General features: G+C 45.8%; 1 protein-coding gene across 1 annotated transcript in view; it reads left to right on the top strand.

Annotated features, from left to right (window-relative positions):
• LOC139049307 (oxygen-dependent choline dehydrogenase-like) overlaps nucleotides 1-24,625 on the top strand; it is an 85,608-nt gene extending 60,983 nt beyond the window's left edge. Inside the window, exons 8-9 of the mRNA XM_070524685.1 lie at nucleotides 16,284-16,455; nucleotides 24,469-24,625. Coding sequence (XP_070380786.1) covers nucleotides 16,284-16,455; nucleotides 24,469-24,625 — 329 coding nt within the window. The remainder of the gene's footprint in view (nucleotides 1-16,283; nucleotides 16,456-24,468) is intronic.
• The last annotated feature ends 2,371 nt before the right edge of the window (nucleotides 24,626-26,996 follow it).

The following is a 26,996-nucleotide window of genomic DNA, read 5'->3' as shown; positions in this document are numbered from 1 at the left end:
ACAGTAGAATTAATTTAATTTATAAAGGTAAGGGGGAGAAAGACAGAATGCACTCGTATAGACCGTTGCCCCTTACATCGGTGATATACAGGCTGGCAATGCAGGCAATCAAATTAAAGCTTCAAGCATGGGCAGAGAATAATGCAAAGGGGAAGGCAGTTGGGGAGGATCAGGTAACAGCAGATTTGTTGAAGGATGGTGGGCAGATTGTTCTAGAGAAACTGGCCACCCTGTATACGCAATGCCTCATGACCTCGAGCGTACCGGAATCTTGGAAGAACGCTAACATAATCTTAATCCATAAAAAATGGGACGCCAAAGACTTGAAAAATTATAGACCGATCAGCTTACTGTCCGTTGCCTACAAACTATTTATTAAGGTAATCGCAAATAGAATCAGGAACACCTTAGACTTCTGTCAAGCAAAGGACCAGGCAGGATTCCGTAAAGGCTACTCAACCATAGACCATATTCACACTATCATTCAAGTGATAGAGAAATGTGCGGAATATAACCAACCCTTATATATAGCTTTCATTGATTACGAGAAAGCGTTTGATTCTGTCGAAACATCAGCAGTCATGGAGGCATTGCGGAATCAGGGTGTAGACGAGCCGTATGTAAAAATACTGAAAGATATCTATAGCGGCTACACAGCCACCGTAGTCCTCCATAAAGGAAGCAACAAAATCCCAATAAAGAAAGGCGTCAGGCAGGGAGATACTATCTCTCCAATGCTATTCACAGCCTGTTTATAGGAGGTATTCAGAGACCTGGATTGGGAGAACTGGAGATAAAAGGTAATGGAGAATACCTTAGTAACTTGCGATTCGCTGATGATATTGCCTTGCTTAGTAACTCAGGAGACCAATTGCAATGCATGCTCACTGACCTGGAGAGGGAAAGCAGAACAGTGGGTCTAAAAATTAATCTGCAGAAAACTAATGTTTAACAGTCTCGAAGAGAACAGCAATTTACAATAGGTAGCGAGGCACTGGAAATGGTAAGGGAATACATCTACTTAGGACAGGTAGTGACGGCGGATACGGATCATGAGACGAAAATAATCAGAAGGATAAGAATGGGCTGGGGTGCGTTTGGCAGGCATTCTCAGATCATGAACAGCAGGTTGCCATTATCCCTCAAGAGAAAAGTGTATAATAGCTGTGTCTTACCAGTACTCACCTACGGGTCAGAAACCTGGAGGCTTACGAAAGGGTTCTACTCAAATTGAGGACGATGCAACGAGCTATGGAAAGAAGAATGATCGGTGTAACGTTAAGGGATAAGAAAACAGCAGATTGGGTGAGGGAACAAATGCGAGTTAATGACATCTTAGTTGAAATCAAGAAAAAGAAATGGGCAGGGGCAAGACATGTAATAGAGAGGGAAGATAACCGATGGTCATTAAGGGTTAAGGATTCCAAGGGAAGGAAAGCGTAGGAGGGGGCGGCAGAAAGTTAGGTGGACGGATGAGATTAGGAAGTTTCCAGGGACGGCATGGCCACTATTAGTCATGACCGGGGTTGTTGGAGAAATATGGGAGAGGCCTTTGCCCTGCGGTGGGCGTAATCAGACTGATGATGATGATGATGATGATTACGACGATGATGATGATGATGACAGAATAATGCATTTTGGGAGAGCTTCAGATGGGCTTCAGAATAGGTAGGCGTGTGGATGATAACTTGTTTGTTCTGACTCAGGGTATTGAAATATCAAAAGCAGAAAGCAGACAGTTGTATGTGTCCTTTTTAGACATTTAAGGAGCCTATGACAACGTAGACAGCAACATTTTGTGGGCAATTCTGGAAGAGTAAGGCTTAGGTGACGATTGTCTGCAGCTTTAGAGAGCGATTTACCTAGAAAATACCGTCTGTATTGAATGGGAAGGAATGAGGAGCAAGGAGAAAGTTCATATCAACAATGCACTGAGGCAGGGGTGTCCTTTATCCCCGCTGCTTTTTATGATGCACATGGTGAGGATGGAGAGAGCGCCAGAAGGAAGTAATATCGGGTTTAATCTCTCACGCAAACAGGCGGGTACAGTAGTAAAGCAGCAAATCCTAGGTTTATCTTATGCGGACCACATTGTGTGGATAGCTAACAAGCAAAGTGATTCGCAACGTCTGGCTAATATCTGCACACAGGCAGGCAACAATTTAGGTTTTGAATTTAGTGTTAGTAAATCAGGTGTTATGGTATTCAATGAAAACCGTGAACAGACACTGGAGATACAGGGTCAAAAAATACCTCGGGTAACAGAATATAAATACCTTGGTATATGGATAAACGAAGGCAATAGTTTCCTGGGCCGAAAGGGTCGCTCCTCGTGAGGGGCCATCCTAGGACTCGGGCCTGCCAGAACATAACTGAGCAGAATCTTAATAAAGTTGTTACCACCACCACCAATAGATATATGGAAACACAGGTAAAACCATAACAGTAAACGGGAAGAGAAATGCAGCCATAATGAAGCACAGAGCGCTATGGGGATACAATAGGTACGAGGTCCTCCGAGGTATGTGGAAAGGTGTAATGGTTTCAGGACTTACTTTTGGAAATGCGGTCGTTGGCTTTAAATCAGGGGTACAATCAGGACTCGATGGGAACCAAAGGTCAGTGGGTCGCCTCGCATTGGGTGCTCACGGGAAGACTACAAATGAAGCTGTGCGGGATGATATGGGCTGGAATAGTTTTGAAGTGAGGGAAACTCGCAGTAAAATTGAGTATGAAGAATGGCTGAGGAATATGGAAGAAAGTAAATGGCCTGGGAGAGTGTTCAGGTATCTGTACAGGAAAAACATTGATTGACAGTGGAGGAAAAGAACTAGGAAGCTCACCAGCAAGTATGCGGCCTGTAGGGTGGGCAACACAGCAACACAGAAGGTCAAGCGCAAAGTCAGAGAAGCTGAAATAATCTCATGGGTGGCGGCAATGGAAAAGAAACCTGCCACGTGTAACTATTAAAGAGGAAAAAATGAAATCAGGAAAGAAACCATTTGTGCTAACTCACAGGGAATCTCATTACTTTTTGAAGCGAGATCGGGATGCCTTAGAACACGCACCTATAAAGGGAGATATCGAAGGAAGAAGAAGCATGTGCTTGTACCGGTAAAGCTAGCGAAACGATGGAGCATGTTTTTTGTTTTAGAATGTGAAGACGTCTACCCAGTGGTCAATTTAGGCACCACTGGCTTCCTTGAAGCCCTTGGATTCAGCGGGAGCAGTGGTAAAGCAAACATGTCCGCATTAGGCATTAGTAAGAGGCGATTGGAGGATTGCTGGAAGAAAAGTAGGGAAACGACAAAATACGGAGACGTACACAAACACAGTCCGCAATTGGGGATAACAAAATTTGGCCGTGGTAGTTCATAGTGTTTTTTTTATTTTTTCATTGTTTAACCTAGGTAGGATATTAGGCAGTATAATAGCAAGAGCTTCGCGGCGCAACCCATCGCCCCGTTCCAAAGGGGACGCTCATAGCAGCCATCCATCAGTTCCACATCACAGTCACCTAGGCGACTGCTCCTCCTCCTTAACAGAGCGCAAAGGCTGATGATATTGTTACGGTGAAGGGAAGGAAGAAGTTGGATTGGACTAGAGGAAGACGAAGTCTTGCAGTTGCCTGAGCGCCATTAACCTCAGTTGTGATTATACATTATTTTACACTCTGGGCCTGCTTTCTTCCTGCAACATTTTGGTGGAAGGTGCAGCGTACAATCACGGAGCTTCGCAGCGCACGTCATCTACTTGCTGCCACATGGCAAATCAACCGACACGAGCGACGACGCCTCAGCAGCCTGTGCCAACGGTCATCCTCACTCATCCGCTGGACCCAGGGACATTTTGTGGCACGGACAATGCCGACGTCGAGGACTGGCTTATGATGTACGAGCGAGTGTGCGACAACAACAGGTGGGATCGAACAATGATGCTAGCAAACGTAATATTTTATCTAAGAGGAACTGCGAAGCAATGGTACGACACACACAAAGCTGACCTAACGAGCTCGGATGTCTGCAAAGCAAAAAAATGGCTGTGGCTTAGCTAAGGTTAAGCCCAGGATGCGAAGCATACTAGCCTTTATTTTAGTTGTTCAACCACAATTTAGCCTGGTGAACGGCTGTTGCTTGGCTATATTTGGTTCAGCTAGACGAAGAAACAACTCATGCGTTACTCTGCTTCGCCTTCAAGAGTGGAACGCGACAGCGTTCCCGTCGACCCGCCAAGGGGTGTAAGACAATGGGCTACGGCGCAGCGACTATGCGCCCCGCATTGGACGCGGTTAGGGACGAGCAACGCAGCGTTCGGCGCGGCAACGAAATGTGCGCCTGAGCTAGCGACGCACGAGAACAGCTCGTTTCTAAGGCAACACCGCATTCACTAGAGGCGCTTTTGTACCGCTTTGAAGCATCGTACTCGTGGCTCAGTGGTAGCGTCTCCGTCTCACACTCCGGAGACCCTGGCTCGATCCCACCCAGCCCATCTTGCAAGAGTTGAGCCAAAGCCACCTAGAAATTTCGTTGTCGCGCCGAACGCTGCGTTGCTCGACGCTCACCGCGTCCGATCAAAGCCACCTAGAAAATGTCTAGCAGAAGCAAGCGCAGCTGCTTATATACCGCCGCGAGCGACGGCGCGAGTTGGAGCCCCGTTTCTCCTCTGTCGTGACGTCACGGTGTCACCTGGTATGGCATGGGGTCAAAGGTCATTGAAGGCAACACCGCCGCGCCTGAGGAGCTGGGTTGTGCTCTCGTAATATGCTTCGCATAAAATGCGAGACCTGTTTGGCAGACCTGTCGGTCGCCAGCTGGCAGCAAAAAAAACTTGCGTGTCGCGCTCAGACGTCTACAGAATCCTATGTCATGTACATACAGGATGTGCCGGCCCTCTGTCGCAAAGCTGATGACAACATGACCGAAGCAGACAAGATTGGTCACATACTGAAAGGTATTGCAGACGATGCCTTCAATCTGCTGATGTGTAAGAATTGTGCCACTGTGGATGCAATTGTAAAGGAGTAGTGGCGCTTCGAACAAGCGAAGGGTCGCCGCGTCGCTCAAACTTTCGACCGATTGCGCAATACCACCGCGACATTTTCTTGTGAAGACCCGCCGTGGTTCGTTCAGCTCGCAGGAGCGGCTGATTCACGCGCATCGTTCGCCGTGAGCTTGAGGCCATGGCTCCGGCTCTAGTTCGTCCCGACTGTCGGGAAAGCGTACCCGCTATCTCCCTTATAGAAGCTGTGGTTCGGGAGGAAATAGCAAGTTTGGGCATTTCATCTTTCTGCTCGGTCCGCCATACAAACACCTACCAGATTTCTCCGGCCGCTCGCTCCCAGACGCAAAGCTTTCCGCCACCCCGTCGCAACCCAGCTGACTGGCGCACAGCGGATGATAAACCCATCTGCTTTAATTGTTCCGGTACTGGAGACATGGCCCGTCATTGTCGCAACCACTGATCGTCCCCTCCTCGGTGGTCGTCTCTGAGTCACTACCGCCAAGTACCAGACAATCGTACTTTCTCGCCCTAGATGCCGACTAGGAGCACCAACGCCTACAGTGCTCCACCAAGATCCAGCCGCTCCACCAAGATCCAGGTCCCGTTCGCCTCTCGGTAACCGCTCTTCGTCTCCTTCTGCAACCGGTCGCTTCGCTTCGGGAAACTAGGCGGTGCAGCTCCCGGAGGTGAAGCTGCAACTCCGACCCGGCCCACAAATCCTCTGTTGACCCTGCCTACATGTGGAAACCTACTGGACATTGAAGTTCATGCCGTTGCTCTTAGATCTCTCGTCGATACAGGAGCGCAGCTTTCAGTTATGAGCGCTGCTCTCCGCCGAAGGCTCAAAAAAGGTTCTGACACCCGCCATACCGGGCTCTGTGCGTGTCGCCGATGGGAGTACTTCACCTGTCCTTGGAATGCGCACAGCACGTGAGAACATTGGGGGCCATTAAACCGTTGTTCTTTTTATCGTCCTTCAACACTGTCCGCACGACCAAATTCTCGGCCTCGACTTCCTTTCGATACACTCTGCCCAAATTGACTGCTCCGCAGGTGTTGTACAGATGGATCTGCCGCTTCCTGCCAGCGCAACAACTTGTGCTTCACACCACTTATGCTCTGCTGAGTTTGCAAGGCTGTCTCCACAGGCGGCTACAGATGTCCTCCTGACGCCCTGTCCTGCCGTACTTGATAGCGAGTACGTCGTGTCGCCTCTTACTGACGTGGTTTTGTAGCGCACTACTGCCCTGCCGAGCACTTTAATCCGGATCCGCGAAAACTGCACTCGCGTGCAATCCTCAATTTTGGATTTTCATCGCATGTGCTACCACACGGTATCGCCATAGCGCATATCACTCCTTTGGAAGAATTTGAGGTTTCTTCTTTGATCTCTGAATCCTTCCTCAGTACCAACGGACCTTTCCCACCCACTCCTTTGTACTCGATGCCTGCGGACGATATTTCTAAAATGATCGCTCCTGACCTTCCTTTCGAGCAAACAGCAGCTCTTCGTCACCTCCTGTCATCTTATCTGGACATCTTTAATTTGGACAACCGTCCACTTGGCCAGACATCTGTTGTCAAGCATCGCATCAACACCGGGGACGCCAGCTCCATTCATAGGCGGCCATATAGTGTCCCCGCAACGGAAAGGGCCATCATACAGAAAGAGGTAGACAGGATGATGGACAAGGACATCATTGAACCTTCCAGTAGCCCGTGGGCATCACCGGTTGTCTTAGTAAAGAAAAAGGACAACTCGTGGCGCTTCTGCGTTGACACCTGAACAGGATAACAAAGAAGGATTTTCATCCCCTGCCTGGCATATATGACGCTCTTGACTGCCTTCACGGATCCCGATACTTTTGATCAATTGACCTCCGCTCCGATTATTGGCAGATTGGCGTCGATGAGATGGACCGCGAGAAACCCGCCTTCGTCACAGTGGGTGGTCTGTACCAATATAAAGCCATGCCCTTTGGATTATGCAATGCGCCAGCTACATTCGAGCGCATGATTTACTCTCTCTTGCGCGGCTTGACCTGGTGTACATGCCTATGTTACCTCGACGATATGATTGTGTTTTCGGCGAACTTTGAGAGTCATCTGTGGTGCCTCACAACCGTACTCTCTGTGTTTCGCAGGGCTGGCCTTCAGCTAAACTCATCCAAGTGCCATCTCGGTCGCCGTGAAATTAACATGCTCGGCCATCTTGTAAACGCCGCCGGAAAGCAACCTGATACACAGAAAGTTCACGCCATGCAAAATTTTCCTGTAACTTGTTCAACCAACGATGTCCATAGTTTTCTGCGCTTATGCTCTTATTTCCGACGATTTGTGAAAAATTTGCCGACATCGCTCACCCTCTCACTGAGCTTCTTAAGAAAGACGTCTCTTTCTCTTGGGGACCACTGCATGAGAAAGCGTTCTCTACCCTGGTTGAGCGGCTCACAACCTCCCCAATTCTGTCACACTTTGACCCTTCTGCGCCCACTGAAGTACGAACTGACGCGAGTGGTCATGGCATCGGCGCTGTCCTCGCTCAGCGTCAACAGGGCGAAGACAGTGTCATCGCTTACGCTAGCCGCCTTCTTTCCACGCCCGAGCGAAATTACTCCATTACTGAGAGAGAATGCCTCGCACTCATATGGGCAGTAGCGAAATTTCGCCGTACCTTTTCAGTCGGAGCTTCTGCGTCGTAACCGATCATCACGCCCTCTGCTGGCTCTCCTCTTTGAAGAACCCAACTGGACGACTTGCACGTTGGGCCTTGCGTCTACAAGAATATGCATTTTCTATTATTTATAAGTCAGGGCGCCTACACAAAGACGCTGACTGCCTGTCCTGCAATCCCGTCGATCAACCGGACGATACCGATGCAGACTCAGACATCAGTGTTCTATCCATCTCTGGCTTCCTCCATATTGGCGACGAGCAGCGCAAAGATCCTATTCTTCGCACACTTATGGAGCGCCTAAGCTCCTCGCCCAATGACCCGTCCCTCCGGATGTTCACCTTGCGCGATAGAACTTTATACCGCCGTAGCGTTCGTCCTGACGGCTCGGAGCTCCTCCTAGTCGTTCACAAGCACCTTCGACTAGCCATGCTCCAGCAACTTCACGATGCTCCTACTGCTGGACATCTGGGCATCACTCATACATACGACCGCCTGTGGTGACGCTTCGTCTGGCCCGGCATTTATCACTCAGTGCGCCGTTATGTCGCTTCTTGCGACCTGTGTCAGCGCCACACGACGCCTGCTATGCCTCCCGCTAGTTTGCTGCAACCAGTTGAAATCCCTACAGAGCCCTTCTTCCGTGTGGGCCTCTACCTCCTTGGCCCTTTTCCAATTTCCATCAAAGGAAACAAATGGATTGCTGTAGCAACCGATTATGCCACGAAGTATGCCATCGCACGAGCGCTGCCAACCAGCTGCGCTACAGATGTCACCGACTTCTTACTATACGACATCATCCTGCACCACGGCGCCCCTCACCACTTGCTGACGCATCGCGGCCGCTACTTTCTATCGAAGGTCGTCGATGATCTGCTCCGCTCGTGTTCTACAGAACACCAGATTGCTACCGCGTACCACCCTCAAACGAACAGCCTCACCGAGCGGCTCAACCGCACGCTAACAGAAATGCTGGCCATGTATGTTTCCGACGATCACCGTGACTGAGACGTCGCTTCACCATACATCACTTTCGCATACAACTCGTCCCGTCATGACTATGCCGGATTTTCACAATTTTACCTGTTGTATGGCCGCGACCCCACCTTGCCCTTTGACACGTTGCTACCTTCCGCAGTACAATCACCCAGCACTGGTTACACTCGCGATGCTATTGACTAAGCCGCCCAGGCCCGAGAAGTCGCCCGTCATCGCCTCACAGTCTCGCAAGCTTCTCAAAAGCGACGCTATGACCTTCGGCACCAAGACTCTCATTTTTCACCCGGTTCCCTTGTCCTACTCTGGATGCCTTCACGTCGCGTCGGCTTGTCGAAAAAACTACTTTCCGGCATTCTCATCCGCACTAGATGTTACGCCAACTGTCCGACGTGACATACGAGATTGCCCCAGTCGGTCATCCTGCAGTGCCTCCCAACGTCACCAGCGATGTTGTTCACGTCGCCAGGCTGAAGCCCTATGTCCCCCCATTAAGTGAGGGTCTATAACTTGCACCGGGACGGAGCTACTCCACCGGGAGGGTGACGTTACGGTGAAGGGAAGGAAGAAGTTGGATTAAACTAGAGGAAGACGTAGTCTGGCAGTTGCCTGAACGCCATTAACCTCAGTTGTAATCATACATTATTTTACAGTCGTGGGCCTCCTTTCTTCCTGTAACAAATTATTTTTTGTTAAAACGAATCACTGAAAATGTAAAACGAATTGTACTCTAGGTTCATAACCACATAAGACATGGTTTAACCCTAAATTCTGGTATTGACAAGGCATTCGACGATCTTGTTATTTCGTTCGTCGGCAATGCTTTGATGGGGAAAAGACGCAGCGTTTTCTATATATATATATATATATATATATATATATATATATATATATATATATATATATATATGTATGTATGTATACATATATATATATATATTATCATCATCATCATCATCGTCATCAGCCTGGTTAGGCCCACTGCGGGGCAAAGGCCTCTCCCATATTTCTCCAACAACCCCGGTCATGTACTAATTGTGGCCATGCCGTCCCTGCAAACTTCTTAATCTCATCCACCCACCTAACTTTCTGCCGCCTCCTGCTACGTTTCCCTTCCCTTGGAATCCAGTCCCTAACCCTTAATGACCATCGGTTATCTTCCCTCCTCATTACATGTCCTGCCCATGCCCGTTTCGTTTCCTTGATTTCAACTAAGTAGTAATTAGCTCGCGTTTTTTCCCTCACCCAATCTGCTCTTTTCTTATCCCTTAACGTTACACCCCTCATTCTTCTTTCCATAGCTCGTCGCGTCGTCCTCAATTTAAGTAGAACCCTTTTCGTAAGCCTCCAGGTTTCTACACCGTAGGTGAGTACTGGTAACAGACAGCTGTTATACACTTTCCTCTTGAGGGATAGTGGCAACCTGCTGTTCATGATTTGAGAATGCCTGCCAAACGCACACCAGCCCATTCTTATTCTTCTGGTTATTTCAGTCTCACGATCCGGATCCATGGTCACTACCTGCCCTAAGTAGATGTATTCCCTTGCCACTTCTAGTGCCTCGTTACCTATCGTAAACTGCTGTTCTCTTCCGAGACTGTCAAACATTTAGTTCTCTGCAGATTAATTTGCAAACCCACCCTTCTGCTTTGCCTCTCCAGGTCAGTGAGCATGCATTCCAATTGGTCTCTTGAGTTACTAAGCAAGGCAATATCATCAGCGAATCGCAAGTTGCTAAGGTGTTCTCCCTCAACTTTTATCCCCAATTCTTCCCACTCCAGGTCTCTGAATACCTCCTGTAAACATGCTGTGAATAGCATTGGAGAGATCGTATCTCCCTGTCTGACGCCTTTCTTTATTGGGATTTTGTTGCTTTCTTTGTGGAGGACTATGGTGGTTGTGGAGCCGCTATAGATATCTTCCAGTATTTTTACATGTGGCTCATCTACACCCTGATTCCGTAATGCCTTCATCACTGCTGAGGTTTCGACTGAATCAAACGCTTTTTCGTAATCAATGAACGCTATATAAGGGTTGCTTATATTCCGCACATTTCTTTATCACCTGATTGATAGTGTGAATATGGTCTATTGCTGAGTAGCCTTTACGGAATCCTGCCTGGTCATTTGGTTGACAGAAGTCTAAGGTATTCCTGATTCTATTTGCGATTACCTTAGAAATCCATTGTAGGCAACGGACAGTAAGCTGATCGGTCTATAATTTTTCAAGTCTTTGGCGTCTCCTTTTTTATGGATTAGGATTATGTTAGCGTTCTTCCAAGATTCCGGTACGTTCGAGGTCATGAGGCATTGTGTATATAGGGTGGCCAGTCTTTTTAGGACAGTGTTCCCACCATCCTTCAACAGATCTGCTGTTACCTGAACCTCCCCAGCTGCCTTCCCCCTTTGCATAGCTCCCAAGGCGTTCTTCACCTCTTGCGGTATTACTTGTGGGATTTCACGTTTCCCTTGACTATTCTCTCTCACCTTATCGTCGTGGGTGTTACTGGTACTGTATAAATCTCTATAGAACTCCTCAGCCACTTGAACTATCTCATCCAAATTAGTAACGATATTGCCGGCTTTATCTCTTAACGCATACATTTGATTCTTGCCTATTCCTAGTTTCTTCTTCACTGCTTTTAGGCTTCCTCCGTTCCTGAGAGCCTGTTCAGTTCTATCCATATTATAGTTCCTTATGTCAGCTGTCTTATGCTTGTTGATTAACTTAGAAAGTTCTGCCAGTTCTATTCTAGCTGTAGGGTTAGAGGCTTTCATGCACTGGCGTTTCTTGATTAGATCTTTCGTCTCCTGCAATAGCTTACTGGTTTCCTGTCTAACGGCGTTACCACCGACTTGTATTGCGCACGCCTTGATGATGCCCATAAAATTGTCTTTCATTGCTTTAACACTAAGGTCCTGTTCTTGAGTTAAAGCCGAATACCTGTTCTGTAGCTTGATGCGGAATTCCTCTAGTTTCCCTCTTACCGCTAACTCATTGATTGGCTTCTTATGGACCACTTTCTTCCCTTCCCTCCTCAAGTCAAGGCTAATTCGAGTTCTTACCATCCTATGGTCACTGCAGCGCACCTTGCCGAGCACGTCTACATCTTGTATGATGTCAGGGTTCGCGCAGAGTATGAAGTCGATTTCATTTCTAGTCTCACCATTCAGGCTCCTCCACGTCCACTTTCGGCTAACCCGCTTGCTGAAAAAGGTATTCATTATCCGCATAGTATTCTGTTGTGCAAACTCTTCTAATAAATCTCCTCTGCTATTCCTAGAGCCTATGCCATATTCACCCACTGACTTGTCTCCAGCCTGCTTCTTGCCTACCCTGGATTTGAAGTCGCCCGTCAGTATAGTGTATTTTGCTTTGACTTTAGCCATCGCCGATTCCACGTCTTCATAAAAGCTTTCGACTTCCTGGTCATCATGACTGGATGTGGGGGCGTAGACTTGTACTACCTTCAATTTTTACCTCTTATTAAGTTTCACAAGACCTACCACCCTCTCGTTAATGCTATAGAATTGCTGTATGTTACCAGCTATTTCCTTATTAATCAGGAATCTGACTCGTAGTTCTGGTCTCTCCGCTAAGCCCCGGTAGCACAGTACGTGCCCGCTTTTTAGCACTGTATATGCTTCTTTTGTCCTCCTAACCTCACTGAGCTCTATAATATCCCATTTACTGCCCTCTAATTGCTCCAATAACACTGCTAGACTCGCCTCACTAGATAACGTTCTAACGTCAAACGTTGCCAGCTTCAGATTCCAATGGCGGTCTGTCCGGAGCAAGGGATTCTTAGCACCCTCTGCTACGTCACAGATCTGACCGCCACCATGGTCAGTTGCTTCGCGGCTGCTGGAGACTGAGGGCCGAGTTTTGATTGTTGTATTCATATAGGAGGTTGTGGCCAAGTACTGCACCAGGGTGGCCAATGCTGTTCTGGTGAGAGAGTGCGTTACCGGTTCTGGTCACCGGGATCAGGCCGCACTCCACGCCTGTTTGTGCAATTTTTTCAACACATGTATTCTTTTTGGTATTTTCCGGTGGATAATTGCGCGGCACCGGGATTTGAACCACGGTCCTCTTGCACGCCAGGCGGATACTCTACCGCTCCGCAGCAGTTAAATTAAAAATTAAATTATGGGGTTTTACGTGCCGAAACCACTTTCTGATTATAAGGCACACCGTAGTAAAGGGCTCCGGAAATTTAGACCACCTGTGGTTCTTTAACGTGCACCTAAATCTAAGTACACGGGTGTTTTCGCATTTCGCCCCCATCAAAATGCGGCCGCCGTGGCTGGGATTCGATCCCGCGACCTCGTGCTCAGCAGTCTAGCACCATAGCCACTGAGCAACCACGGCGGGTCCCGCAGGAGTTGTACACCTCATTTAACCTACAGTGGTGCCTTATTTGATCAGTCGAGGTGGACCAATCTGAGGTGGGCTATACCGCACGGATGGCACTCGGCTAGAGAACCTGGTTAAACAGAATAAGTACTGGTTCTCAGCACACCCCTTATGTTCTGCCTCATGAAAGAATATATCATTTCAGTTCAGAAACCTTCCATATTTTTACAATAAAGTGGAAACAAAAAAACATGATAAAAGCTGTGCAGGAGGCCTTCAGGACGCTTTACCACTATACACGCAAGAATATAACAGTAGGTGGCATAAATTATTGTGTAACAAACAGGATTATTTGTCCTTTATAGGATAATGGGAAATGAAAGTTACACTTTGATCTGTGAGCGAAAATGTTAATTGGTTTATTCAAGATGTCCATAACAGCTTTTAGCCAATGAACCTCTCCAGAATATTTTCTTTCTTAGAAATAAAGTGATTTGAAACGCTACTCAGAATCAAAAGCGTGAATTTGTCTAATTTGGTTAATCGTAACCTATCTAAAGCTTTCAAACCTTGAAGCGAGCATAGCGTTAGCAGTGGGTTTTATCCGGCAATAAGCGTGCCAAATCTAGAATTTCCTTTTCATTTTTACAATTATTCCAGAATTTGGCCCACGTTCGCTCGCGGGAGAAATGTTCTCAAGTGTGCCCAATAAGTACCTCTTTCCCCCATTGAAATTTACACTTTTAGCTCACAATCAGCACCTATATTTGTATTTTGAGATTATATTTTCTTGCAAATTTCGTTCATGTGAATGTACGCGCAACAAGGTGCTTATACCATTGTTGCTGAACACGTAGGTGTCTTCGGTGAGAATAAACTAGTTGTGAGTGGTGCTCTGGCTTCTTGTCCTCTCTTGTTTGCTGTATGTTATTTTTTGGCTCCTTAAAAATAGGTAAAAATGCTCAATACATCGGGAAATGTGTGCGCCAGCATTTTGTTTAAGGCCTCCGGGGTCCCACTTTGTCCAACGTGCTTCGGTCTGTTTTAGGGGGAAACTGGTGACATATAAATTTTCATTCAGACCCTCGAAGGTCAGTGGAACAAATTAGTTCCTTTTATCGCAAATTCCATTAGATGGCAACGGGACAAATACATCCCACTTTTTAAAGCTACAGAACTCGTTGCACCGAAGGGTAATCAATGACAAACTACATATAATCACCTCATCACTTATATGAATTCAAAAGTTTGCTTAGTTACGTTTCCTGAGATAAGTGGTCAGAAATAATTTGCAAGAAGAATCTAGAGGGTTAATGGGACGTACGCGTCCAACCTTTCATTTTTTTAAATGCACGACTTGGTGTAAAGAAGATAAATTTGTTCCAAACTAGTTATAACTGATTTATTCATAACACGCCAGTAATTTCAAGTCCTAAAACTAATATATCATTGTTTTAAAAAAGAGTTACGTTATGCATCTCCTCCCCCCCCCCAAACAAAAAAAAACAGGAAATAGAAGCTTCTTTGAGTATATGTAGGTTGGCATCAGATATAGGTAATGCTCTGATATAATAGAAAATTGGGATTACAGACACAAGTACTAAGTAAAACTCGTAGCATCGCCAGAAAGGCGATGCTGCGAGTTTTAGTGGCAGTAGACAGCTATACGAAGTAGGGATAGCAGTTTTGTCGGTCGCATAAACTTGTAAAGATTCGCTTACTATATAAGTTTACAACCATGATGTCAGCACGCAGAAGCAAGCATGAAAGCATCACATTCGATGACCGCGGACACTCGAAGTCATAACGCAGGCCTGTTGAAGCGTGGCAGCAGCAGCGAGTGAAGTGACCTTCGTGCGGTCTCTCGGTTTTACGGAAACTCAGTGGCGAGAACACAGCATACATGAAGGGTTGAGTCGTCGGCTTACCTAAACTCAGCCCCAGTGCAGATCGCTTTCGAGATAGAAACCGCGCTACCACGGGCGGCCGCGCAATACGCAGCTGCTGCCGGAGTTGAACCTGCCTGCCTACCTCCGGTGCCTTGAGTCGGACGGAAGGCAGCGAGCTTAATCACCGCTTTGCTGCCTAGCGCGCTTGAGATTGGGCCACAATGGTCTGCTCACCCTCCCATGCGTTCACTCCCACAGTCACCACACGAAGCGAAGCTTTACAATTTAAGCGGAGCATCACGGTTACGCCGACGCGACAGCAAAAATGCGCCTGCAGTCTCCATATAGTTTCTATCGCAATGACATGAATGCAAGGCTATTATTCTAATTCGGATGGAGATCGGATGTGTTCAGATAATTAATAATCGCATATCGCGACATAAACCATAAAGCTTTAATGGCGACATATAGGTATCTATAAAACACAAAGATATCATAATTAATAATTAGATACAAAAGAGGCACCTATTATGTTGAGAAATAATCTAAAATTTCACAAAAATCGCCTTGCTGCCTCATTATCACCATACGTCTGGACAATGAGGGTTATGCTCACTGATCACTTCCACCTATTGACAGAAGCGGAACCTCATGATTTCAATCGATACACACTACCAATAGACTAAACATAATGATGAATAGGTAATTATTAATGGTACTGATATAGACTAAACATAATGATGAATAGGAAATGACAAATGGTACTGATGGCTCCAAGTATTTTTCGAGAAACTTTTGCCCGTTCATTTGCTTGGGCTGTGCAAACGTACGTTCGGGGCAGCTATGTTTACATATTTTTGCGTTGTGCCTGCTCTGTCATCCTTAACAATACGAAAAGTGATTTTACAATTAAATTGCCGACTGAAAAATTTTGGTATTCCTCATAATTTCCACATACAATAACATCATATGATATATCGGAAAAACGGATTTTTGTGTGAAAACGCACGTTTCTCATATGGGATCGATTTATGTGTCACTGATGGGGGAGAGGATTTTCTGTGTCTTTTTTAACAGAGTTGTACAAGAAAAAGTCTGAGGATACAATAACTGCGTGCTTCTCCTTCTGGAGTTACTTGCATGATGCTGTATGCCATGTGGCACACAATTGCCACGTCAGTAGTGGGCAGCCGCAGCGAACACTGTTAGCGCTGCTCTACCATATATATATATATATATATATATATATATATATATATATATATATATATATATATATATATATATATATATATATATATATGCTAAATTCATGTTCCCAGGTACCATGAAGGTTAAGGAACTTTTCGAGACTGATGCCATGAAAGAGATCGGCGCGGAATTGTGGCCGGAAAGGTTCCCAAAGTGTGAGCAGTTCACACCTTGGACCGCAGATTATGCGAAGTGTTTCATCCAAGAGGCTGCGTTTCCTGGCCAGCACGTCTGCTGTACGTGCCCTATGGGCAAACATGAACGCTCAGTCGTTGATGAGAGGCTGAGGTGAGTGGACGTTTTATTTTCTTGTTTTACTAGCCATCTTTCAAATCCAGTCGTCACACCTAATAGCAACCGTGAAGTAGGGGGTAATCTTGTCGGAATGTACTAGCTATTTATTAGTAGCCAGTGGCATGCCGGTATATCCCAAGAAAAGTTTTGAACTGAAGCTTTCTTTGCTTCGTCCTTCGACTTGTTCGCTACTGCTGTTGCTGTCTTGCACGCCGACATGGTAAGTGATTGAGAACGGGTATATGTAGATGGCAGGAGCGCATATAGGGTTGAGGTGCCATCAGAAAGCACTCCTCTTACGAGGGTTTTATGGGAATCCTCCTCTGGAAACCCCTAACATCGCTGTAATGGCATCTAGGCGTCCGTAATTACGGAGGCACTTGCCTCTTTATCCCAAAAATATTTCAGAAGTCGCAGGGCTTACCTTTGTATTCACTTGCATCAGTCTAGATAGGAGGTACCTGCAACGGTAGAGAAAACAGGGAGAGAAGCTAAAGCAAATGCAGTCACAGAACCAGCGGCTTCGAGCCCCTCTTTGCACGGGGCAGCACGCATAGATGAGAGAAGTGCGGAAAAAAGGGAAAGGCGTAGCTAGAAACTATCCATCTGTTTCAGGTATTCAATACGGGAAAGTCTACTTGTAGAAGTAATAACAGTTGCGGTTAAGCTGTATAAATGTTATTTCATGGCACCGTACAGTACGTTTGTACTATTTATGAAAAGTAGAAGTCACGGGGAAGTCAAGTTTGTCTGCGCAGACAACTGCAGGGCGTGCAGACGTAAAACCGCATTGAACCGCATTTTTTTTTTCGCGTGAAGTTTTCTGCCCTAGCATTAGTGTTACTAATGCTAGGGCAGAAAACTTCACGCGAAAAAAAAAACAGAAAGAAGCCTAAGCGTACATCACTCCTATTTATCAAAATGCCTGACTACTCAAAATACACTGCATGATTTGAAACTGCATTAATATATTTAAATGAAATAAAAAGCAACTAGGGTCTACTCGCTGGGAAAAATCCACCCTGAGGGAAGAGTTTTGAATAAACAGTCACTTGGTTTTTCCCAATCCTGAAGTTTCTTAAGCAAGTCGCTCTCAGATGCGTGACGTCTGCTTCTTCCATGAACGATGAAATCTTACACGGCTGTTTTCCAACGGTAATAACACGCATGATAGTACACAGAACAAGTGCTTCGACATCGTAATTTTTGATTTTCGGTCTTGTGTACGGTGCATCAGGGCGATTTGAGAACCACTTGGCATTCAGCGCATGCCGCGGTAGGGCGCCCTCTTCGCTTCAAGCCGGAACCTGGATAGGCTGCTTCTCGGTGCGTCCGATAGGTGGCGACCATTTACTTGAAGTTGCGAATAGACAGCAACCTTCGCTATTCGCTGTATTCTCGCCATCTTAAGTCTGTTTCGGATCTTGACCCAGATGACAAAGAAGGCAAGCTCGATGAGAGCGCTACAATGTTTATAACGATGCAGTCCACACTGCTCTTAGGTGTGGAGACAAAGAGAAATGACAACGGCTAGTTGTGTGATTGAGTAGAGTGAAATAAGGCTTGTTAGATTTAAAGCTAAAGTCGTGTTAATAATAATCCTATCTCCGACACGTGTTGTTGTTCTTACAAAATTTACTTTGTGTCAATTCTCTGCCTCTGTTCGCGAACGCCTGATCATCCCGCCGCTTCCCAAGAACATGCACCCTACGCACCACACCGGGAGACGCAACAAACGAGCAAGCGACCTACAGAAGAAGTTTGGTAACAGCAACGAGGCGGTATACGTAGACGCGGCTCCATATGGAGAAGGGAGAAGCGCACACGCGATAGCGGTTGTAGACCGCTCGGGTAGGTGCCTCGCGAGCGCCACGGTGACCACGGGACACACGGAGGCGGTCGAAGAAGCCGCGATAGCCCTAGCACTCGTCGCGGTGCCGAACGCTGCGATCGTGATCAGCGACTCGCAGGCGGCAATCCGCGGCTTCGCGCGCGGTCGTGTCTCGCGGGAAGCGGCCCGCATACTCCAAATTTCTGACGACGGCGACTCGTCATCGCCCTCGCAACGCCAAAATTCTACGGTCTTCCTCCTCTGGACCCCGGCACATACCGATGTTCCGCTCGCAGGCAACGAGGCGGCCCACGCCACGGCTCGAGGTCTCACACGCCGAGCCGCCGCTGATTATGTGGCCGCCTCCGCCCCCGAGAGCGGGGCATCGGATCTGCCGGATCGGGACACTACAACAGAAACACAACAAGAAGCACACTGGGGCGATCGCCTAACCACGTTCAGAGACCTCACCCAACACTACAGACTCGAAAGACGCACATTCCCGCCACCGCACGACAAATTGAACAGGAACGAGGCCGTAACGTTACGCTTGCTCCAAACACACACCTACCCTAGCCCCGCTATCTTACACCACTGCTATCCGCGTTTATATTCAACAGACGCGTGTAAAACATGCGGACAGAGAGCAACGCTGCGACACATGGTCTGGGAGTGTGCCGGCAACAACGGTAATCAGACCAGCTCCGTTAGCGACGCGTCCATAATCGCGGCCGTTGCCAGGGTGGGAGAAGGCTCGAGCTCGCTTCTTCCCGACGCCGCCCCGGATGCGGGAGCCGCCGGGGACCTTCTCCGTAGGCGTCGCCGCCGCTGGGAGGCGGCTATCAGAAGTTCAGAGCTGGCAGACCAGCTCTGGGCCGTCCGGCAAGCCGAAGATGCCGCTCGAGTCCAAGGACTTCGAGCCGTCACCTGAGGCCACCACAGCAAGCACTGCCGGACTATTCTTTATTAAAGTTTCTTCTTCTTCTTCTTGTGTCAATTCGCAGCAATAGGTTGAATATTAGAAAAGAAGTTTTAGGACAAATTACCCTTTCTTGAATTTCGAGTCGCAATGAGAGTGCTGATGCGTGGGTGTGATATATTTTTTTGCATTCACTGGAAGTACGCACACATGCAATATCCACACATGCTATCCCTCTGTATTATAAAGGTAGCCTCCATTCTTCGTTCCATCGATCTTTGCACGGTCCTTTGCACGGTCCTAAATTTTTCTCAAGCGTCTTTGTCAGTCTCCAAGTCTCAGCCCCATATGTCAGCACCGGTAAAATGCACTGATTGTATACCTTCCTTTTCAATGATAACGGCAAGCTTCCAGTCAGGAGCTCACGATGTGTGCCCTATCCGATCTAACCCATTTTTATTCTTCTGTTAATGTCCTTCTCATGATCAAGGTTCCCTGTGAATAATTGATCTAGGTAGACGTACTCCTTCACATACTCGAAAGGCTGACTGGCGATCCTGAACTCTTGTTCTCTTGCCCGGTTAGTCATCATTATCTTTGTCTTCTCAATCATAATCGTCAACCCCACTCTTAAACTCTCCCTGTTAAGATCCCCAAGCATTTGTTGTAACTCGTCTGCAGTTTTGTTGAATAGAACAATGTAATCGACAAACCAAAGCTTGCTGAGGTAGTCGTCGTCAATCCTTGCTCCTAAGCCTTCCAAGTTTAATAGCTTGAATAATTCTTCCAAGCAAGCAGTGCATAGCATTGGAGAGATTGTCTCTCCTTGTCTGACCCCTTTCTTTATAGTTATCTTCCTATTTTTCGTGTGTAGAATTAAGGTGGCTGTGGAATCTTTGTAGATATTTTCAAAGGTATTCACGCGAGCGGTCTGTGCTCCTGGATTTCGCAGTGCCTCTATGACTGCTGATATCTCTACGTAATCGAATGCCTTTTCGTAATCTATGAAAAAAATATAGAGATGCTGATTGTGATAGATATGTAAACGTTATAGTACACTCTTCAAGCCCTTGTGTAAGTTGCAAATAAATCTATTAGAAATTCATCGCATCTTCTAATAATTATTTGGGATTTCGAATAGGAAAGTAGCGGTCGTGGAAATGTCCTTATACCAGTAAAATGTGCACAGTTGCGATTAGCAAATCTGGTATTACGACAGCTGCTATCTGCGCTTCTATTTCTCAGGAATGCAAAGATTCGTTTTTTGTGCACTATATTACAGGTGCGTATAGGACGTATCTTGCAACAATTTGTCGTGTCTTCAAGTCATGGAAGTGCAGACCTGTCAAGTACCTGTTTTCCGCATATTTGAACTTCGTTTTCGTCTGGACTACTTGAAAGAGATGTTAGAAATACCTAATAGATATTATTATGTGAATCCCAATGTGCAGGACTATATACTCTTAAGGTCGAGGAAAAATACGTTTTTAAGAGCGTTAAAATTATCCCAGTAAAATGAGTTTTCAAGTCGGTCCTTTTTTGTTGCATGGCAGCAAATGACCATGCATAATGTTCTTAAACAAAAAGGGTTTCTTCGTTTGATGTAAAACCTACTGCATTATCTGCAAAAGAAGCCGGAAATATTAGAACACGTTACTATATATTGTTTGGATGCAGTGTTCTACTAGGGGCGGGAACAAAGGAAAACAACGAATTTCATAACTTCATATGAAATTCTCCTTTTACTTTTGAACAAAGACACATGCCATGGGATTTTTTTATGGTTGTTAGACCTCATAGCTTTAGCATACGTAGTGTTCGAGAAAAGTTCATTGACAGTCTGCCGTCCTTGCGTGATATATACAGGGCTGAGGTACTATAGCGCCAAACAGAAGACACAGGAAGAAGAGACACGGACGAGCGCTTACTAACAACTGATGCTTTAATGACGGAAACACACAATATATATACACAAATTTGGCGGCGCAACTCGCGCATTGTCAAAACATCACATGGTAAATGGGCAAAAGGCGATAGAACGATTGTGAATGTGACGTGCACCAACTAGCCCAACAAAAAGTTTTGCTGGAATATATACAGGGCACAGCCCGAAGCCGCAGAGGGCACGTGGGTAAAGTTGGTGGATGACCTCGTCCACTTGAAACATTTTAGAGCTCTCATGAAAGAAATATTTACTTGTATGGCATCAGGCCACAATTGCAGGGGTAACTCTATCGTGCCACCGTCATCTAGCGTTTTCAGATCGTTGCCGCGCTATAATTATGATGGTGATTAGAATGGGGAGCTTAACCAAAAAGTGAGCGGTGCATATCGTGCCAACGCTAATTAACTCTTTCAGATAAACAAAGCGTTTTGATGATGATGATCTTTATGGTATGCTGCATACCTGCAGCGGTTCATCGGTCAAGAAGCGGAAGAAAATACAAAATAAACAGGAAAAACTGAACACACGGCAATACAATATATTTCATAATGCGTAGCAAAGTTGCGTCCAGAGCACATGCACGAGCACCAGTTTCCTTTACTTGGAGGACGCAGTAAAGAAATGAGCAAATGTATCGGCACCGGGCGGCCGTTGTACGGCGCCACCGTCGCGCTTGCAAACAGCGCCACTGCGGTGAAGTTGTGAAACTTGTCGTGACTTGTAGCAGACGACGCGATCGTCATGGCTTTCCACGTGCTCTTCTGCTGTGGGTTCTATGGCCTCGTGAACTGCAAGACGTTCTTGAGAACTGCTGGCCTGGGAACTAAAAGGCATATATATATATATGAGGCTAAGAGTACCTACGATCTTCGTGAGCAGCAGAAAGCAAACATCAGCACTATTATTGGGAAGTGTGTTCCACAGACGAAGCTCACTGTGCCGAACTACGGTGTAGTCCTAAAAGTAATTATGCATTGCTAGAGCTAGTGCTTACTTACGTTTGACGACGTGCTACAGTTTTACAGGAATATTCTTGCAGCTAGACTAAGCAAGGCGCATGAAATCAGTAAAATTTACCGGCAAAGCCGGTTTCGAGAACCGCTGCGCATACGCTCCTCTTGTGGCCTTTATAAGTGATGAAGAGAGGACGAAATAATCGCACAAGTCGAAAGCGGTAATGCTTATCCGAAAGGGAAAGGCGATACTGACTCAATAACAGTATGTTTGCATGGTATTACACACAAAATACATACGGTGACTCTGCTGTAGCGCAGTTTTACTCATGTGCTAAGCTTTATTTTCAACGAAGTGCCTGAAAGTACGCCAGACAATATCGCCAACATTTATGAAGTGTACGTCGACGGGCTCCTTTTATATATTTTCTTCGGAGTATGTCCGACGCATTTTTGCAGTGGATCTTAGTAGAGATACAATAAATCAATGAGGATAAAGATTTCAGCCCTGCAGCATCACAAAAAGTAGGGCGTTACTTAAGCAATGAAATAATTATATTCCCCCCAGAATGATGCGCCACATCCTTGAGTAAGCTCACTTGTGCGGCCACTAAAATCTTAATAATACAGCTAAGACCCGTCGTTCTTAGTGCGATAAGCAACACCAAGCTCTAACGATGATCGTGTCGCAGAATTAAAAGTTACACAAAGGGGGCACAACCATTTTTACCGTAACAAAACACTGCTAATTGTTGAGATCACCAAACAAGCGATCATTTTTCAGAATTGTTCATTATACACACACAGCATCCCATCAACCAGATAGCAAGTGTAAAAACAGCAAGCAGAAGAATAAATGTACTTAAACACATAACCTGAAGGTTGTAAGGATGTGGCTCTTTGGCAGCAGTGAGAACGTACTGCTTGCTCTAATCTTGCCAGACAAAATTATTGAACAAGGTTTTTGTCGCACCCGACAAGCTATAACTCACCAGCTGAAAAGCACTATTATATCAATGAAGAAAACACGAGAAAAAAGTAGCATTTAGCAGTTCTCGCGCTCAGCCATTCAAGCTAAAACCCCTAACTTGGTACACTGCAGTATTTTTGTTAATAACCATGGTCTTCCACATAACTAGACTGCTTTTGCGCGTTTTTTTTTATTTTGGCGTTTTCAATGACCAAGGCGGACCAAGAATAAAAATGGGTTGGATTTTTACGGCCGACATTGTCAGCTCCCGACTGCAAGCTTACCTTTATCATTGAAAAGGAAGGTGTACAATCCCTGCATTTTACCAGTGCTGGCATATGGGGCAGAGAGATGGAAACTGACAAAGAAGCTTGAGAACAAGTTATGCACCACGCAAAGAGCGATGGAACGAAGATTTCTAGGCATAACGTCGTTAAGAGAAAGAAAGAGAGCGGTTTGGATCAGAAAGCAAACGCGTGTAGCCGATATTTTAATTGACATTAAGTGAAAAAGAATGGAGCTGGGCAGAACATGTAAAGTGCCGGTTGGATAACCGTTGGACCACTAGGGTTATGCAATGAGTACCAAGACAAAGGAAACGCAGTCGAGGAGGGCAGTAGTGTAGGTGGAGCGATGAAATTAGGAAATTTGGGGCGCAAGTTGAAATCGAATGGCCCAGGACAGGGGCGACTGTAGATAGCAAAGAGAGGCCTTCGTCCTGTAGTGTACATAAAACAGGCTGATAATGATGATTATGACGATGATGATGACCAAGTTGTGCCGTTTTAGGCAAATTTAGCTGACTATTTATCCATGACGTGTTTAGCACCTCTTTATTCATAAAAGTGAGCCGAAAGAAAGCACTACAAACATTTAAAATGTGGCTAATCCCCTCTCGGATATGACACATGAGTATGTCTTGTCGTGCCACAGCAGAACGACGCCATGACTCGCTCGAATTCTTCCTCGATTACCCGCTCATTTGCTTTAATTCACTTTTTTTTGCCTTACGCCATTGCAGAACAGGAACCCAGATTTGTGACGGCTTTGTCTCCCTGCGTTTTCTTTATTATTTATTTTCACCTCTCGCATGTACAAGTAAAGGGAAGAAAACGAAATAAAATTTATTCACCCTTGACGTTTGAAACACTTAGGGCAAAGAATGCAAAGGGGATTATAATAGAAAGCAACAACAGCAAATGTTTGACTAGTGTCCTTTTATTAGAGCACAAATTTTGTACCTAACGAAAGTAATGGCATGCATCTCATTCCATTCAGTAATCTAACAGAGCAGCTAGTTCTGATTGTCATATATTGAACAATGTGAATCGCGTTGCAGGTGATTTGTGCATAACATATTCATAGCAGTTGCGTTTGCGTGTTTTTCAGAGTGAGAAATGTGAGTGGAGTACGCGTCGTAGACGCATCCGTGATGCCCGCCATCGTCGCTGGAAATACACATGCCGCCGTCATGATGATCGCAGCAAAAGGTTCGGATATGATACTGCAGGACGTAAAGACACAAACCAAGCAAACAAAACGTTAAAGCGCCTGCTCAATGAATACATATCGCAAGCGCATATCTTTTCAGGAAAATACACGTATTTCTGCAAATGTTGCTGCTACAAATAAAATATTTTTCATGATCGTGAGAATGGAGAATGGTGCTGCTAATACCAATGATCTTATATGACAATCGTTCTGTAAGAAGCAAACGTCACCCGCCGTGGTTGCTCAGCGGCTATGGTGTTAGGCTGCTGAGCACAAGGTCGCGGGATGGAATCCTGGCCACGGCGACCGCATTTCGATGAGAGCGAAATGCGAAAACACCCGTGTACTTAGATTTAGGTGCACGTTAAAGAACCCCAGGTGGTCGAAATTTCCAGAGTCCTCAACTACGGCGTGCCTCATAATCAGAATGCGGTTTTGGCACCTAAAACCCCATAATTTAATTTTTAATTTTAGGGAGTAAACGTACCAAGATGTTTTACCTCCCAAAATATGCCGAAGTTCCCAGGCCTTTCACACCGTCACATTTCAACTGCCCAGCAATTCGCAATTAGTTTACCAGGAGCGCAAAAAAGAACACTTCAACTTCATGTTGTACCGCTACTTTCTCAAGGGGGCCCTGGACCACCCCTCTGGTTGGTGAAAAAAACACAATTTCGTATACTTAACAAATATTTAGTTATTTATACTTATTGAAATGCAAAGAAGGTTATCGCAGCAGTGGAGTACATGGAATGGAATCGAATGCAAAAAGCTTTATTGCTCTATATCTCAGAGAGATTGGCGGTGGGCCGGTGTCTTCATGTCTTGAGTCCATTGATTAATCTTTGCATTGCGAGAACAATGCTGTATCGTATCAGTTCAAGGAGCACAAGCTATCTTGACACTACCACCTTCGATCCTTTCAAAAGGATCCCTTTTACTACAGAGAGCTCAGAAGCAATAGGCCTTAGCGGACCTTCCACAGCACACCCCTGCCCAAGCTTTTGTAGTACCTGGTGGAGATATGTGTCACGCTCGGTCTCACTTGCAAGCCTTGAAGCGGTTCTTTCACTTACGAGTGCCGATACTACGGTGACTCCGTGAACTTCGACGTCACTTGTGGGCGAGGGTGTGCCATCTTGAAGAGCAGGTGCCCGGGAAAGCATGCCTGCCACCACCATCTGCTTTCCAGGAACAAAAGATAAGGTGTAATTATATTTCAACAACCGTTTGTCAGTAAGCTGCACTGGCTCTCTGTGACTTGCACATTGCGCACTTTGTTTATTTGTTAACACTTTATATAACAGCTCTGTGACAAAAATGAGAAGTAGAGAGAAACATCAACTTAGCAGGTCACTTGATGCACATAAAATGTGACTGATTGTCTACAATGGTAACAGAACCGCTGGCAAGTAGAACGGCGCAAGCGCATTAAATAAACTACTGAAATTATGAGGTTGGTGGCAGTGGCGAAACAACAAATATTATTAGAGGTATCCTGAAAGCTTTCATTTTGTAGTGGACTTGGATAAATTAGCGTTGATAATTCTGGTACTGGACCACATTATCTGTATTGTCACATCCAGACAATGTGAACTTCTTATATTGTTATTGTCTTCCATAAATGACTCTTGCCTGCGTTAGTGTTGCCACAGTGCAATGCCCCATGTCCATATCGCTGCTTTGTCAATGGTATCAAGCACTAATTTGTACACTGGTCTATGACACTGCCATGTGCTTGAGTTCTGAAACATCTTGGGGTATGTCGTCACATATTCCAGGATAACTTATGTGCTGACTCTTACTTAACACATATTTGAGACAAATAGCAGTTTTGCCGTAAAAATTATATATAGCATGGCATCAACCATGAGCCACTTGCAGCTGGTATCCTATGTTGTGTGCGTAAAGGTAACGCTCTAAAGGTTTTTTTGTCGGCATTGAGGATAATATAGTATGCATAGTTAAGAAACGTTCCGTCTTGTTGCGTTAGAATCCATAGCTTGATGATCGTTCACTTCTATGAAGCTTTGACGTACAGTCATTTTTGACTGCCACGCGACAGGCGGACGACGACCTGTTTTCAAATTTAGTGATGTAGTATATCCGCAGAAACTTCATGGTCTGCTTATCTGCCATTTTGCTCCACATAGCAGCCCACTTGTCCGACATATGGGTTATCGAAAGTGCTCAACTGGGTCATTTCCAAGTACGACGAGCTTCTTTTTCTTTTCGCTAATTGCGCTGATAGGAAGCACGTTTCAAATTATTCTCTGTAAGAATACTCCTCAAATGATGCTCAATCGCCCTAAATGAGCTTTGTATTTTCATTAAAACATTTTCACGCGCCCATTATGTTGAGCTGCGATGCAACACTTTAAAACATTTCGTGCTGTCATAAACAGTTTACGTGATTCCGCAGCACG

Source organism: Dermacentor albipictus, chromosome 8 (genome assembly GCF_038994185.2).
Source record: "Dermacentor albipictus isolate Rhodes 1998 colony chromosome 8, USDA_Dalb.pri_finalv2, whole genome shotgun sequence".
In the NCBI taxonomy this organism is placed as follows: Eukaryota; Metazoa; Arthropoda; class Arachnida; order Ixodida; family Ixodidae; genus Dermacentor; species Dermacentor albipictus.
Note: the sequence above shows the minus strand (reverse complement) of the source record. Positions and strands in the feature narration are given on the sequence as shown.